A 17,224-nucleotide genomic window follows, 5' to 3' on the forward strand; every position below is an offset into this window, starting at 1 on the left:
CAGTCATCTTTGCACCTAGAAATATCAATATCTTGTCAATATCTCTCTTGAAATGTGGTGCCCAGAATTGGACACAATATTCTAACCAAAGCAGAATAGAGAATGGGTAGCCTTTGCTGAGAAGGGAGAGGCAGGAGTGGGCGGGGCCTTGGCCTGGAGCTTTGGACTTCACTTCCCAGAAGCCTCGGCAAAGCCAGCGAACGGCGGGGGATGCTGGGAAATGAAGTTTGAAGGGAAGCAGGCGTGGCATTTTCCTCCTTTTACCTCAGAGTAATACTGGACTTGCCCTCCCAGAAGCCTCAGCCTCAGCGGGAATGCTGGGAATCGTAGTCCCGGGGCGCTGAGGCGATTATCCGGGATGCCTTCGGCGGCGGAGCGGGAGGAGGGCGGGCGGCGCCTCTGCGGCTACCTGGGCCACCTGGAGGGCCGGGGCCGGCGGCGGGGCTTCCGGAGCCGGTGGTGGGCCTTCGAGCCGCGCCGCTGCGCCCTCCTGGCCTTCCGCAGTCCCCGCGAGGAGGCCCAGGCCCGCCCGCCCCTCGTCAGCCTCGACGTGGCTCGCGCCGCCTTCGCCATCGCCGCCCCGCCAGAACAGGACGGGGAGCGCGGGGAGGAGGAGACGGAGGGCGAGGGCGAGCAGGAGGAGCGAGAGGAGCAGGCCGGGCCCACCGCCTTCGAGCTGCACGAGCCCGGCGGGGGAGTCGCCGTCCTCAAGGTAGGCCAGGGAGAGGCCTGTGGGCAAGGCTGGAGGAGGGAGGGGGCCTCTTCCCCTCCTAGGCCGTACCTTCCCCTGGAAGTAATGACCAGAAAGCACTAGAACAGGCATGGGCAAACTTCAGCCCTCCAGGTGTTTTGGACTACAACTCCCACAATTCCTAACAGCCTACCAATGATGGATCTGGACCAAACAATACACGGATACTCAATATGCCCAAATGTGAACACTGGTGGACTTTGGGGAAAATAGAATCTTGACATTTGGGAGTTGTAGTTGCTGAGATTTGTAGTTCACCTAAAGTTTTTATTATTATTATTATTATTATTATTATTATTCTGTATCTTTGCATTTCATTTTTTTCTGCCTAAGTGTCATATCTTACATTTGTCCTTGTTGAAATCCATTTTGTTATTTTTGGCCAATCAGTGCTCTCATCAGTTAAGGTCATTTTGAATCCTGGTCCTGGCCTCTCCCTCCCAATTTGGTCCCATCTGCACACTTGATCAGCAGGTCCTCTAAACCAGGGTTCCTCAAACTAAGGCCCAGGGGCCAAATACGGCCCTTCAAGGTCATTTACCCGGCCCTTGCTCAGGGTCAACCTAAGTCTGAAACAACTTGAAAACACACAACAACAATGATATCTCATCAGCCAAAAGCAGGCCCACACTTCCCATTGAATTACTAATAAGCTTATATTGGTTAAAACTATTCTTCATTTTAATTATTGTATTGTTTTTAAGTGTTATTTGCACAACAACTAATATATGTGCAGTGTGCATAGGAATTCATTCATGTATTTTTCAAATTATAATCCGGCTCTCCAACAGTTTGAGGGACTGTGACCTGGCCCTCTGTTTAAACAGTTTAAGGATCTCTGCTCTAAACCTTCATCCAAGTCATTAATAAAGATGTTGAACAGTATTGGGTCCCAGGAACTGAACTCTGCAGTACTCCACTAGACAACCTTTTGCTCTGATCCAGTTGCTGCTTGGCTTTTCAGTCAAGCAGCAGAGAACGTATGCAAGTTTTGCAAGGTGCAATTGCACAACTGCTGAGAAGGAAGTCTGCCTCTTCCTTCCTGCCTTGTGGGGCCCACTTCCAGAGAAGACACCTGGTGTTAGATTGCGTCCACTGTTAGAAGCCTGCTTAGCCAGAGTCACTGACCAAAAGGCCCCGATCGTTGGACTTGTCCTTGGAGGCCAACCAGTGTCTGTCATGGATGAGGGACCAGCATCCATGACAGAGGAGGCCTGTTGGCAGGTGTTTCGATCAGACTCTGTGCTTAAAACAGTCTGTTAGGAATTGTGGGAATTGAACAGTCAATGGGCCATTAGGAATTATTTATTATTATTATTTATTTATTATTTGCACTTGTTAACCGCCACTCTCAGCCCGAGGGCGACTCGTGGCGGTGTACAGAACATAGAAAAGACAACAATTTACAATAGATCAAGACATAACACAACATCTAAAAATCCGCTTCGTCTAGTTTGGGGTCATAATCAATCTCATAGTCATAGTCCATTCCGGTGGTCATTCCAACAAAGACATAGCACTTAGTTGAAGGCCTTTTCGAAGAGCCAGGTTTTCAGGCCCTTGCGGAAGGCCATGAGGGAAGGCGCCTGTCTGATTTCAGCAGGGAGGGAGTTCCATAGCCGGGGGGCCACCACCGAGAAGGCCCGCTCTCTCGTCCCCGCCAGGCGTGCCTGTGAGGCAGGTGGGACCGAGAGAAGGGCCTCCCCAGATGATCTCAAGGTCCTCGTGGGCTCGTAGGCCGAGATGCGGTTCGCAAGGTATTTTGGGCCGGAACCGTTTAGGGCTTTGTAGGATAACACCAGCACCTTACATTGGGCCCGGTAGCAAATCGGCAGCCAGTGGAGCTGGGACAGCAAGGGCGTTGTGTGCTCCCTGCGTCCCGCTCCGGTTAACAACATGGCTGCCGCGCGCTGGACTAGCTGGAGCTTCCGGGCCATCTTCAAGGGCAGCCCCACGTAGAGAGCGTTGCAGTAGTCGAGGCGGGATGTGACCAAAGCGTGTACCACCGTGGCCAAGTCAGACTTCCCAAGATACGGGAATTGACGTCAAAAACACCTGGAGGAGGGTCAAAGTTAACCCATGCCTTCCTTATGGTTTCTGACCTGTATCCAGTTCTATAAGGAAACAAAATCCTATAATGGCTAGACAGGGGCATCCTACAGGAATAAAACAATCCCACCTTTGTTCCAGCTTGCTCTAACTCACATGCTTTAATTTTCCTAAAGCTTATTCATAGCTTTAAGCCTGCATCATGGGATGTTCTCTCATTTATTATTCTGTAGTACAGTGGTTCTCAACCTTCCTAATGCCACGATCCCTTAATACGCTTCCTCATGTTATGGTGACCCCCAATCATAAAATTAGTTCATTGCTACTTCATAACTGTCATTTTGCTGCTGTTATGAATAGTAATGTAAATATCTGATATGCAGGATGTATTTTCATACACTGGACCAAATTTGGCACAAATATCCAATACACCCAAATTTGAATACTGGTGGGATTTGGGGAGGGTATTGATTTTGTCCTGTGGGAGTTGTAGTTGCTGGGATATATAGTTCACCTACAATCAAAGCGCATTCTGAACTCCACCAACAATGGAATTGAATCAAACTGGCACACAGAACCCCCATGACCAACAGAAAATACTGTTGGTGGGCATTGATCGTGAGTTTGGGGAGTTGTAGTTCACCTACATCCAAAGAGCACGGTGGATTCAAACAATGATGGATCTGGACCAAACTTGGCACAAATTCTCAATATGCCCAAACGTAAACACTAGTGGAGTTTGGGGGGAAATAGACCTTGACATTTGGGAGTTGTAGTTGCTAGGATTTATAGTTCACCTACAATCAAAGAGCATTCTGAACCCTACCAACGATTGAATTGGGCCAAACTTCCCACACAGAACCTCCATGACCAACAGAAACACTGTGTTTTCTGGTGGTCTTTGGTTACCCCTCTGACACCCCTCGTGACCCCCCCCCAGGGGTCCCAACCCCCAGGTTGAGAAACACTGCTGTAGTACATAGGAGCTGCCAGAGATGAGCAAGGAGCATTTAAAGATACATCATTTTGTGTGAGTGAGAATCTTTGTGTCCTTGTGTGTCTGGTCTCCCAAGCTGTCAGCTTGAGGATGACGTTAGGATTTAAAGCAAATAAGTTAGTAGAGGTATTGTTTGATCGGCCCTCTTCTTCATGTGGAGAGCTGGGCAAAAATATTCTAAAGAAGCCTGTGGGGAGCATTTCTGAGGGTTGCTTCTGCTCTGCCGATAAGGTAGCAAGCGCTGTGTAGTCATCCTGGGGCTGAAGAGCAACATGGTTTTGGTTCACCCTGATCTTCCACCTGACTCTGGAGGCCTGAACTCATGTGCCTGTCTTCCTTGTAGAAAGTGGCCCAAACTTTAGTTCTTGGCTGAAAATTTGCTTTGATTATGTTTTGGAAAAAAGATAGTTTTTCTTCTTTCACCAGCAAGCAGGACTTGGGTTGAAAATCTATGTCACAGACAAATCTATGTCAGATAAGGTTGTTGTGCCATCACACCCAGACGCTATGTTAAAACTAAGATGTGCTTCTCTCTTTATCTGGGCGAACTGCTGGGGGTCTTTCTTTGAAGCAATAACTCAATACTTTCAGCAACTGATGCCAGTCAAGATGTGAACATCAACAAAATATTTATTTCCAAAGTCCTTGGCAGACTTGGCACAGCTTGATAAAGTTACAACACAAACAGACAATTTGGGAAACCATAGAGATGTTCTTTCTTTCCCTTTTCTTTGATTACTGAGGTAACTTTTCTCCAAATGATAGAAAAAATCCTGGGATCTTTCACCCTAACCCTGAGCTGCTATGGTTAGAAAGAACAGGTCTTTCCCTATCTAAGCACAAGGTTAGTTTTGGAGATGAAGTAATTCTCAATAGTACTCAATAACTATTTCTCTCTATTTTTCAATAAGCTTCTCTTTATTTCTATATCTATCTATAACTCAATCAGCTTCTCGGTCTAAATAACCCAATTACTCAATTACTCAATGGCTATTCTATCTCTCTATCTCAATTTCTCAGTTGTACTCACAATGGCTTTTCAGAGCTACCTGCCTGACCAACAGTACATCTGAGGCTTTTTTCTCTACTGAAGGAGACAGGGGAGATTCCAAAATGGAGATCTCAACCCCAGGAAAAAAAGGTGGTCTCTAAACCCAAAGAGATACTTTCTAAACCAATAACTGCAGAGGGCCTGTAGCCTGGCTTTCCAGACTCTGATACTGTTTAACTTCCAGGGTGCTGCAGGGTCTATAGCAACCCTAAGGAAATGCAAAGGAATGCTATCCAATGCAGCTAAAAGGCAATGTAAACCATGCTCCTGGAAGACGGAACAGTTGTATTTCTTGATCTTTTCTCTTATGGTATGATGTGTTTTTAGTTTGTCTTGATCTTCTGCTGTGTGTGGTATGACCACATATGGTTTACTTGTCCACAGTTTCATGTACAGGCAACCCCCAAATTATGAACAAGATATGTTCTGTAGCTTAAGTTATTAAGTTGAATTTGTATGTAAGTTGGAACAGATATATTCATTAAGTGTCATTCCAGTAATATATATCTATATCTTTTAGCTTTGGATTAGCATAGGGAAGAGTGAGTTCCCCTGTGGTGTTTCCTTTGCCGCTCCCTGTGAGAATTGGATTTTGAAAAACATGGCTTGTTGTGGAAACATGGATTGGGGAGAAAGTGTCAGTGGAGACCCCATCTGTTTAGGTCTCCTTAAGGCACTGTTTCTCAACCTGGGGGTTGGGACCCCTGAGGGGTCATGAGATGGTGTCAAAGGGTCGCCAAAGACCATCAGAAAACATAGTATTTTCTGTTGGTCATTGGGATTCTATTGTTGGTCGAGTTCAGAATGCTCTTTGATTGTAGGTGGACTGTAAATCCCAACAACTACAATTCCCAAATGTCAAGGCCTATTTTCCCCAGATTCCACCAGTGTTCACATTTGGGCATATTGAGTATTCGTGCCAAATTTGGTCCAGATCCATCATTGCAAGAATCCACAGCACTCCTCTGGATATAGATGAACTGCAACTCCCAAACTCAAGGTCAATGCCTACAAAACCCTTCCAGTGTTTTCTGTTGGTCATGGTAGTTCTGTGTGCCAAGTTCGGTTTAGATCCATCGCTGGTGGAGTTCAGAATGCTCTTTGATTATAGATAAACTATAAATCCCAGCAACTTCAACTCCCAAATTACAAAATCAATCCCCCCCCCCCCCCCGCCCCAACCCCACTGGCATTCACATTAGGGCATATTGGATATTTGTTCTCAATTTAGTAAAATGAGAGGTATCAAGTAGCAACGAAAACAATATTATGGTTGGGGGTCACCAGAACATATGGAACTGCATTAAGGGGTCACGACATTAGCAAGGTTAAGAACCACTTCCTTAAGGTGCTTTGCCTCTACATATTTGAGAATGAGGCACCGCCAGGACTTCTGAGTAACTGTACACCAGATTGTGCCATTAGTCAGGCATGGTGCAGTGCAACCGTTTAACAACCGGTTTCCTCTTAAGTTGTGGGTTTCCCCGCTCCAGTCCGTTTCCAAAACTACCAGGAACATGCGGTCTCTTCCCGATCAGAATATCTGCTTTTCCTAGAGTGAATGCCTGCCTCGGGAAGCTCACCTTCAGCCTTTGTTTTCTACCTCAGACTCCTGTGGTTGGAGGGCGTTGATTGGCCTTGACCTTCTTTGTTGTGAAAGGAAGACAAATTAGTCAGCTGCAACGTGAGCTAGAAATGATTTCCTGTTGTCATTGTGTTTTTGTCGCTTCAGGAAATGTCTTTATTTGGCATGTGGATCCCTTGCCCTTTTTTGTAAAGGCAACTTTTAATGTGTAAGTGCCATCGAGATGGGTTTACCTTTGCTGAAGATATTTCAAGAGAAGTTGTGCAACTAATTTGAGGATCTTGTGTTGGGGAGAAGCTGGGCCCGATGCCCCCCCCCCCATTTCTAACAATTACCCAAGTCTTTCTGGAAGTCTTCCTCTCCCCTTGCAATATACTCAGAGTTTTTTTCTCCTCCATTGCAGGCAGCCACGCACCAGGACATGACGTACTGGCTGCAGGAACTCCAGCAGAAGCGGTGGGAATATTGCAACAGCCTGGATGCAGCCAAGAGGCTCAGCCGCACCTCCCCGACGCCATGCGACCCTTCTACAGGACTGGTGGCTAGAGACCAGGCTGGTAAGCTGGTTTGAAAAGGTGCAGAGAAAGTGTCTGAATTGCACCACTGCTCGTTCTTCCATCTCACCTTTGCAGATCACCTTCAGTCCCAGTCTCATGTCTTCTCCATTACTCTGCCATCTTCAAGCATCAGAGGCTGGTTTGGGAAGTTGAGCCTCTCTTTGCACACTCAGATCAATCCAGGTCAGAAGGGGAGGTTGTGCCAGTCTGAAAGGCTGCATTGAAATCTTTCCCCTTGAAGGCTGCCCCCCTCCCATTCCCACTTTGAGCAATTGAAGCGGGTTGGTGGAACAGAGGAAGAAGGGCTTTTGCGCCCATAGCATCTGTCCTGTTGTGAATCCTTAGGAGTCAGCATGTTGAATCTGCTCCATAACAGACTTTAAACCTCCAAAGGAAGCCTTAAGGATATACTCATTTAATAGGGGCCTGGTTTGCCACTTGCAGGTCATACTTCAATTTGCTCTGGATATTTCTTTAAGTTTGCAAAGAAAGGTAGCTTCATTATGAATACATTTGTAACAGGCCTCTTCTACAGTGCCATAGAATCCAGATTATCAAAGCCGATAATCCACATTATGTGCTTTGAACTGGGTTATATGAGTCCACACTGCCATATAATCCAGTTCAAAGCAGATAATTTGGATTTTATATGGCACTGTAGAAGGGCTCACAGTTTCTGTTTGGAATATGAAACTTTGGAAAGAACACTTTAAACTCTGATATCTTATATATTGTTATTATTATTATTATTATTATTATTATTATTATATTATATATACTCTGGAACTCTCTCCCCAAGGACATCAGACAAGCCCCAATGTTGGCAATCTTTAGGAAGAGCCTGAAGACCTGGCTGTTCCAGTGTGCCTTTCCAGAATAGGAAACTCCTGGCATCATATCCCAAATGCACTTTGTTAGAGATTTAGGATTGTCTGCACATTGCACCTACCTCAAAAAACCTCTACATATCACCTGTCAAGTCCAGCACTTTTTAAATTTTGTCATGGTGTCATTGTTTTTAGTGTTTTATTGTTTTGCTTGATGTTTTATTATTTGCTGTATGAGTTTTACTGTTGTATTTGTATGCTGTTGTTTTGTTGGTGGCCTTGGCCTTTGTAAGCCGCATCGAGTCCTTCAGGAGATTTTAGCGGGATGCAAATAAAGTTAATAATAATAATAATAATAATAATGATTATTATTATTATTATTTGATACATAACAAGATTAGTACAAATGAAACAAGTTCACTATGCTGGCTTTTGTATTTGATCACATGGAGGACACTTCCCAGGTGTCTAGGAAGTTTATTATTATGTTTATTGTTATTATGCTTATTTTTCCCCTCCTTTTTCTCTCCACAAGGAGACGCAAAGTGGCTTACATTAAAAGCATTTCTTTCTCTGAGGCTTTTGCAGTAGATTCTGTTTGTAAACTTTTCAAAATAATTTGTTTCATTTTTTAAAATAGTTTTGTAGGTGACATTGAATTATTGAATATAAATCATCCTGGAGACAGGAGCCCCCGGTGGCACAGTGGGTTAAACACCTGTGCCGGCAGAACTGAAGACCGACAGGTCGCAGGTTCGAATCCAGGGAGAGCGCGGATGAGCTCTCTCTATCAGCTCCAGCTCCTCATGCGGGGACATTAGAGAAGCCTCCCACAAGGATGATAAAACATCAAAACATCTGGGCAACGTCCTTGCAGACGGCCAATTCTCTCACACCAAAAGCGACTTGCAGTTTCTCAAGTCACTCCTGACACGACCAAAAAAATAAAAATAAAGTCCTGGAGATATTTTTTCTAACATCACAGCAGTCTCATTTATCCAACATAAACAGGCCAGCGTTGGATAAGCAACAATGTTGGATAATAAGGAGGGATTAAGGAAAAGCCTATTAAACGTCAAATGACGTTATGATTATACAAATTAAGCACCAAAACATCATGCTTTAAAACACATCGACAGAAAAAGCAATTCAATACACAGTAACATGATGCAGTAATTGCTGTCTTTACGAATTTAGCACCAAACCATTGCAATGTATTGAAACAGCTGTGGATCCGGGTGAGAGGGAGACTGCATTGCATAATACAGAATATTGGATGAGCAAGGGTTGGATAAGCAAGATTCTACTGGCTGTTCCGATGTGCCTTTTCAGATTAGGAACCTCCAGCACCAAGTCCTAGAAGCACTTTAGTAGAACCAAGATCACTGCACACTGCACTTACTTTATAATCCTACATTCCTCCCGCCACATCAGCACTTTTAATCCTGTACCCCTACTCTGGCCGGCCCAGTTTTAATAGTGTCTTGTTGTATTGTTACTGTTATTGTTTTCTCTGCTTAACTATTTTAATTTGCTTTAGGTACTGTATTGTTGTATTGTGTTTTGGGGCTTCGGCCTGTGTAAGCCGCATCGAATCCCTCGGGAGATCCTAGCGGGGTACAAATAAAGTTATAATAATATAATAATACTGTACTTGCAAATATAGGTGTTTTTCTTGTTTTGCTTCTTGTCCTCAGTGTGAAACAAGAAGGCCCATTCATGCTCACTTTTCTTTTAATGTTCATGTTTACCAAGAAGTGGGCAGGATATGTAAAATACAGCAGAGTGTTTTGTATGGGGACCATTGTGCTATTCATGTGGGGTAAATTATTCTAATTGGAAAATCCCTTTTCTCTGATTTTGTAATAAATGCTGTGTTTGTGTTGTCTTTCCTTCTGGCTTCATTCCCAGGATTGTGTGAATTTATGTAGGGAGAAGTGTACTTTGTAGTATTATGTATACTGAAGGATTTGCTTTCATTCACGGGACACCTCAGTCATATTATCCGATCATTCAAAATTAAATTGCTGGTCAGTCGAAAGGCTGAACAGGCATAAGGTTACAGCCTGTGCTTGACGGGGTTACACTCCCCCTGAAGACGCAGGTTCGCAGCGTGGGAGTTCTCCTGGACTCATTGCTGAGCCTGGAACCCCAGGTCTCGGCGGTGGTCAGGGGAGCTTTTGCACAATTAAAACTTGTGCGCCAGCTGCGCCCGTACCTTGGAATGTCTGATCTGGCCACAGTGGTCCACGCTCTGGTTACATCCCATATAGACTACTGCAACGCTCTCTATGTGGGGTTGCCTTTGAAGACTGCCCGGAAGCCACAACTAGTCCAACGAGCGGCAGCCAGACTACTACAGGAGCGGGGTACAGGGAGCATACTACTCCTCTGTTGCGTCAGCTCCACTGGCTGCCAATCAGTTTCCGAGCACAATTCAAAGTGATGGTGTTGACCTATAAAGCCCTAAACGACTCCAGCCCAATTTACCTGTCCAAACGGATTCTCCCCTATGAACCATCAAGGTTATTAAGATCTTTTGGAGGGGGCCTGCTCTCGGTCCTACAACCCTTGCAATTGCGTCTGGTAGGGACGAGGGACAGGGCCTTCTCGGTGGTGGCTCCTCAGCTCTGGAACTCTCTCCCACTGGAGATTAGAACTGCCCCTTCTCCTGACCTTTAGAAAGCTGGTGAAAACTTGGCTCTGGAATTTAGCATTCGATTAGTGAGTCAATAACTCTTGACCACGGATAGATGGTGATGAATTGTGATTTCATTCTGATGACTTGGTCTTACGTAATTATTTGATTGTATTTTAATGTATTTTATGTATTAGTGCATTATGTGGAGTGATTTTAAACTATTGTTTACGAATCTTTTGTTGTGAACCGGCCTGAGTCCCTCTGCGGAGGTCGATAAATATAAAAGTTCTAAATAAATAATAAATAATAAACTCGGCACTTAAATTAAATTATTGCACATGTTATTGATGAAACAAAGTCTTTGTTGGTAAAAGTGCACATAGGAATTATAGGCTGCACAAAACTCTTCCATTGAAGAAATGTGTTTAGACAGGCCTGATAAACCTGAGTGTCTCATGCTAGTTATGGCCTGCATAGTGCTGAGGAAACGCTACCCTTGATCCAAAGGCGATAAATCAATCTGCATGGAAAAATTGAGCGTAAACAAGGGCAGCTTGTTTACGCGGGCCTCTTCCTTGACATGGCTGCGCCATCTGAGTCTCTGTTCTTAAAGTAAATGACTAGACCCTAGATCCCCTTGGCATCTTATTTAAGGTGCAGCCAGCCCTCCATATTTGTGGGTTTCACTTTATGAATTTGGTCATGATGTCTTTTCTAAGCGTTTCTGGGTGCTCCAGTAGGACTCTGGAAATTAACCATAAAGTTTGCTTTGATCCTCCACCATTAGTCTGTGGTGACCTACTAGCCATCAGGAATGGGGTCAGGAAACTTGCAGGGGGGAATGTCACATTAGAAATCTCTTGGAACAGGCAAAGATCCTTTGCATCAGAAACAGTGTTTTCTTGCCTTCAACCCACAGTTGTATTTTCTTTGCCTTCAAACTTTTGCCAGTTCAGTGATGATGATTGTCTGTAACACACAATATGGATAATGGGTGTCCAGAGGTCTTGATTTCTTCCAAGCTGGAAAATCACATCCAAGATGGACTATTTCTTTTATGCATCTACCACAAAAGCATTTTTGTGGCTTATGTGCTTATGGTTGTCATCCTCTGGAGAAAAGAACTCACAGAAATGCAGTATGGCTCTGCATTCATTCCCACCATTTAAAAAAGGAACATGCAAATGGCCAACAAAGCAAGCTCGAACTCGCTTTGAGGTGTCAGGAGAGGCTGATTGACTCCATCCAGAAGATTCCTGCTAAATCCACTCCTTTTGCAGAGCGCGAGGTCGTTCTATGTCATGGAAAAGTTTGAAGGTGTGCCTGCAATCTTCAACTTGCTCACTTTGAAACAGAGATTTATAGAGGCATGTGTTGCTCCAAAGATATTGTGTTTGTCTTTGAAAGGTTGGCCGTATGAAAGGTATGGGGCTGATGAGGCTGGTGATGTGAAGTGCCGGTTGCTGCTGGTGTGTATTATTAATGAATAGCGGTGTGCCTTGCCCTCAGATGTGAATCTCCTGCCCGCAAATGCCTCGGCGGAGAGAGCCAGGAACGTCCTTGCAGTGGAGACTGTGCCCACGGAGCTGGTGGGAGAACAAGCCGCCTGCCATCCAGCCCCCGGCCAGCCCAGCGCTATCAACTTCTCCCTCAAGCAATGGGGTGCTGAGATCAAGTGAGTATGGTTTGTGGAAGTGTGTGTTGTGTTCCTCGATACCTGACACATTTGAAACACATGCCGCTGTAGCACGGCAGGTCTTCTTCTGTCGAGTTCAAAGCTAGGGAGGCAGGCAATGCCCCGTCTTCTCCACGTCCCAGATTCAGAATTAGTGTATTTACTCGTATCTAATGCTCATCTTAATTGGCTTAATTGGTTCACCAAAATTAGGCTGCGTGTTAGATTGGCGTAATGCAGTAATCTTGGTCCTGAGCCAAAGCAAATGGGGAAGCTGTTTCAGAGGTGCCTGGAGCTTCTATTTAGGAATGTCACCTCAAATTTAATGGCCGTGTATGATGGATTCCCTAACTGTTAGGCTAGGAAAAGTCTAAGAAAGTAAGCCTAGGAAGTTCGGCAGCCATTTTGGAAAGGGTACCGGGGGCATCCATGTTAAATCTCATTTTCTGAAGGGGCGTGCTTAGGTACTTGGAGGAAAATGAGAGGAGTTAGTGATTGGCTGGGAGAGAGTGGGCAGAGCTTAACTGAGAAAAGGAAAAAAATGACTTTAAGGGGACGTTTTAAAACCCTGTCAGAGAGATTGAATCTGGGGGTGAAAGGAGAAGGAGCTAGGAGTTTGGTGTGGAGAAGAGTAGTGAGAGAGGCCTGAAGTGGTCAGTTAGCTAGCAGAGATAACTAGTGAGAAGATTACAGCTATTTGGGAAGGATAGCTGGGGAGTTGAGAGACAGATCCCAAAAGAAAAGGACTGTCTGTGTGGAGTTTGGGTTTATTTTCAGAGAAGAAATCCTGTCAGTAATCTCTGGAGGGAGAGAGAAGTGTTACTTGCAACTAAGTTTTGGAATTGCTTAAAGAAACCACACGCTTTTAAGACAATCTTTCAAACCAACTAAGCTTAATGCCTATTTTGTTCAAGGTCTCTTAAATAAACATCATTGTTTCATTGTTCATAACATCTGCGTCACGTGTGCCTCTGTGTCTGAAGTTCTAAAACAAGTTTCCTGCAGTAATCAAGAATTTAATGGTGGCAGCATATATTTCAAAGTAGTAATGTCTTCAGTGTTACCTCAGTGCACAGGCCTGAGTGCGAATCCAGCACATTCTAGCCAGAAAATACCTGAAATAAGCCAAGGGCTTTTCATTGCTTTTAAGTTTGGTGGGTGCCGGAGATCTTTCAAAAGGTTTTTTGGCCAGAAGAAGGTTCCAGCTTTCATAACAGCTTTTTGTTTCGGCTTTTAATTAAAGAAGCCACTTTCTATTACGTATTGGTGTTCGGCCTTTGGGGACTTATAGCCCAAATAAAGCCTCTATCTTCACACCGTTCTCAATGCTATGCCACCCTGGGCTTTATAGTTTGGTGAGCCACCAGCATTCTTGGCAGAGGAAGCTCAAGACTTTGTAAAGCTACATGATTTCATAACATTGAGACAGGGCAGTTAAAGTGGATTCATTCTACATCACAGATGCACCCAAGATTTTCCTTTTCCATTGCTGGAAGCTTTGGTGCTCTAACACTTTTGTTTTTAAAGAAGGAATCGTAATCAGGCAGCAACTGTAATGTGCACCTTTTTTTCAGCAAAATTACAAAGAGTGTGCTGCACATTACATTCACCAGCAAATACTTGTGGTTTTTTTTGGTTTTTTTGGTTTCAGGGTTTTGAAAATTGAGGTGCGTATTAGATTCGATAGCGCATGAGACTCAAGGAAATAGCTCTTTTTGAAAGGGACGTGCAGACCACATGCTTGGATTCCTCCAGCTTAACAGACCCAGATAATTGAAATACAGATCTCGCAACAAGTGCCGTCAAAGAGGACACCCCGGCCTTTGTGTTCTCTCTTTCTGAAAAGGGGTATTGTCACCATTGCGCGGCCCGCCAGGCAGCTGAAATCACTGTTTTGACCTTGGCCGGCTTTTGGCAACAGCCTCGTCTGGTCTTGCTTCTTTCAGCACTCTGCTCAGCAGCCTTTCCTGCCTTCGGAAAGGCTGCCCTGGGAGGGATCCCTCCATTTATGCCCAGCTGCAGCAGCACAAATGCATCTGTTTCCATGGGTTTGAGCCTTCCCTCCTGGCTCTTTCCCCACATAATTACAGACCAAGGCATATGCAGGTCAGCAGTTGCCTTGGCAGCTCTGGAAAAACAAGGTCCACTTCCTCCCGATCACTTCAGTGTGACTGATAGTGTCCCCGTCCTCCCCCCAGCCCTGTTACGCAGTTGTGCAAAAAGACATTCAAAAGAAGAGCTGTGGCTCTGAATACGCACTACGATTTCCCCTGTTCTTCTCAGTTTGACCACAGAAAAGGTCCCCTGTGGCTTCAGAACCACTGGACCTTGCAACCTGTTCATAGAAGGCCCTGAGCGATTTCTGTGCCTGCAGTTTGAGGGCCACACTCATCATTTTAACACCTTTTAACTCTAGGATCTGATTTTGATGTAACACTGAACCAAAGAGGTGAACAGTAACTCTGCAAAGGAACTTCGACACCGGGTTGTTGTAGGTTTTTTTGGGCTATATGGCCATGGTCTAGAGGCATTCTCTCCTGACGTTTCGCCTGCATCTATGGCAAGCATCCTCAGAGGTAGTCAGGTGTTTTGGAACTAGGAAAAATGGTTTATATATCCGTGGAATGACCAGAGTGGGACAAAGGACTCTTGTCTGCTGGAGCTAGGTGTGAATGTTTCAACTGATAACCTTGATTAGCATATAATGGCCTGACAGTGCCTAGAGCAAACTTTTGTTGAGAGGTAATTAGATGTCCTTGTTTGTTTCCTCTCTGTTGTTGTGCTGTTGTAATTTTAGAGTTTTTTTTAATACTGGTAGCCAGATTTTGTTCATTTTCATGGTTTCCTCCTTTCTGTTGAAATTGTCCACATGCTTGTGGATTTCAGTGGCTTCTCTGTGTAGTCTGACATGATGGTTGTGAGAGTGGTCCCGCATTTCTGTGTTCTCAAATAAAATGTTGTGTCCAGGTTGGTTCATCAGGTGATCTGCTATGGCTGATTTCTCTGGTTGAAGTAGTCTGCAGTGCCTTTGATGTTCCTTGATTCGTGTTTGGGCAATGCGTTTGGTGGTCCCTATGTAGACTTGTCCACAGCTGCATGGCATACAGTAGACTCCTGCAGAAGTGAGAGGATCCCTCTTGTCCTTTGCTGAGCATAGCATTTGTTGGATTTTCTTGGTGGGTCTGTAGATAGTTTGTATGTTGTGTTTCCTCATCAGCTTCCCTATGCGGTCTTGATGTATGGCAAGAACACTTTTCCTCTGGGTGGATGTTCGTCTTTATTCTCGTGGCTTGTTCTCGGTCTTGCAGCTCTTCTGATGTCTGAGGTGGAGTCTCCATTGGCCTGTGATTCCGGCCATAAAAGCCTTCGACAATACATTAACTTCGACACCAATTGCATGCCAGTTTGTGATGGTTTATCTTCTTAGAGGCCATTGTCTGCACCCATTAGACCCCACTTTTGTGGCTCCCGGAGCCACCTCAAACAAATCTTGGCATGATCTTTCCCCTCCTTAATCATGCGGAGTCCCATTAAAAGCCCCTTCCTCCTTTCAAACACATCGGAACCCTGTACTATAATATCCCAAAATACTTCCTTTTTTCCTCATACGTGATGCAGTATGATTTCCTGGCATCATTTTGAGCTGGAAAATGGAGCTAAATGGAATTACGGTGGGAGGATGTCTTGGGGAAGTTTGGGGAAGGGATTGGATGTGACACAGTTGTGTCAGGCCCAAGAGAGCCCTCCAACATTTTGTTTCATGTTCTTTGTGTGCATGTTTCATGTTTTTGTTGTGCGATGTGCGATGGGAAGTTGCTGCTAAATGTGAGAGAAATAAGGTTGACCACTGTGAAAGCCACCCACTACATCAGGGATCCTCAAAACTTTTTAAACAGAGGGCCAGGTCACAGTCCCTCAGACTGTTGGAGGGCCGGATTAGAATTTGAAAAAAACATGAATGAATTCCAGTGCACACTGCACATCTTATTTGTAGTACAAAAACACATAAAACTATACAATAATTAAAATGAAGAACAATTTTAACAAATATAAAATTGTTAGTATTTCAATGGGAAGTGTGGGCCTGTTTTTGGCTGATGAGATAGTGTTGTTGTTGTTGTTGTTGTTGTTGTTGTTGTGTGCTTTCAAGTTGTTTCAGAGTTATGTTGACCCTGAGCAAGGGCTGGGTTAATGACCTTGGAGGGCCGCATTCGGCCCCCGGGCCTTAGTTTGAGGACCCCTGCACTACATGGTACCAGCCTCCTCCCAGCAGACTCAAATCAAGGAAAGGTTTTATGAGAACTACCACTCCTCTTGGCATCGCCCCAGTAACAGCAAGGGTATCCCTCTGGGCAGCTAAACCAGGAAATCCCAACTGGATGGCCCCCATGAGCATCTTCCTCCAGGGGCAAACCAAGAATGGGCAACTTGGAAGTGCCTGAACAGACTCAGAAGTGGAGTGGGCAGATCAGAAGACAAACTGGCAAAATGGCACAACCTAAAACAATCCCACACCTTGTGTGACTGTGGAGCAGAACAGACAACTCTGCATCTGTATGCTTGTCCACTGTGCCCTGCCTCATGTACAGAGGAGGAATTGTTGGAGGCTACAGACAATGCTGTTGCCGTTGCCCATTTTTGGTCAACAGACATTTGGCCACCTGTGTGCCTTATATTTTTATCAGTTTTATACTAATTTATGCAGTGCTTTTGATACAAAATAAATAGATAAATGTGTGTGGGATTCTGGAGTTTTCCTGACATATAGATGCAAAGCAAGGGAAGAGGAGTGGCTCCTGCCTCTTCCTCTGGACCTGCGCTCTACGTGGGGCTGCCCTTGAAAACGGCTCGGAAATTCCAACTGGTTCAACGGGCGGCGGCCAGGATGTTAACTGGTGCTCCTTACAGAGAGAGGTCAACCCTCCTGTTCAAGGAGCTCCATTGGCTGCCATTTACCAACCGAACCCAATTCAAGGTGCAGGTATTAACCTACAAAGCCCTAAACGGTTTGGGACCTGCCTACCTTCGTGACCGCATCTCTGCTTATGAACCCACACGCTCCCTTCGGTCATCTGGAGAGGCCTTGCTTGC

The 17,224-nt window shown here is 45.0% G+C and overlaps 1 protein-coding gene across 1 annotated transcript in view; it reads left to right on the forward strand.

Annotated features, from left to right (window-relative positions):
- Positions 1-208: 208 nt before the first annotated feature.
- TBC1D2B (TBC1 domain family member 2B) overlaps positions 209-17,224 on the forward strand; it is a 41,125-nt gene continuing 24,109 nt past the window's right edge. The window contains exons 1-3 of the mRNA XM_060755684.2: positions 209-712; positions 6,837-6,990; positions 11,968-12,133. Coding sequence (XP_060611667.2) covers positions 359-712; positions 6,837-6,990; positions 11,968-12,133 — 674 coding nt within the window. The 5' untranslated portion in view covers positions 209-358. The remainder of the gene's footprint in view (positions 713-6,836; positions 6,991-11,967; positions 12,134-17,224) is intronic.

Source organism: Anolis sagrei, chromosome 9, assembly GCF_037176765.1.
Source record: "Anolis sagrei isolate rAnoSag1 chromosome 9, rAnoSag1.mat, whole genome shotgun sequence".
Classification (NCBI taxonomy): Eukaryota; Metazoa; Chordata; class Lepidosauria; order Squamata; family Dactyloidae; genus Anolis; species Anolis sagrei.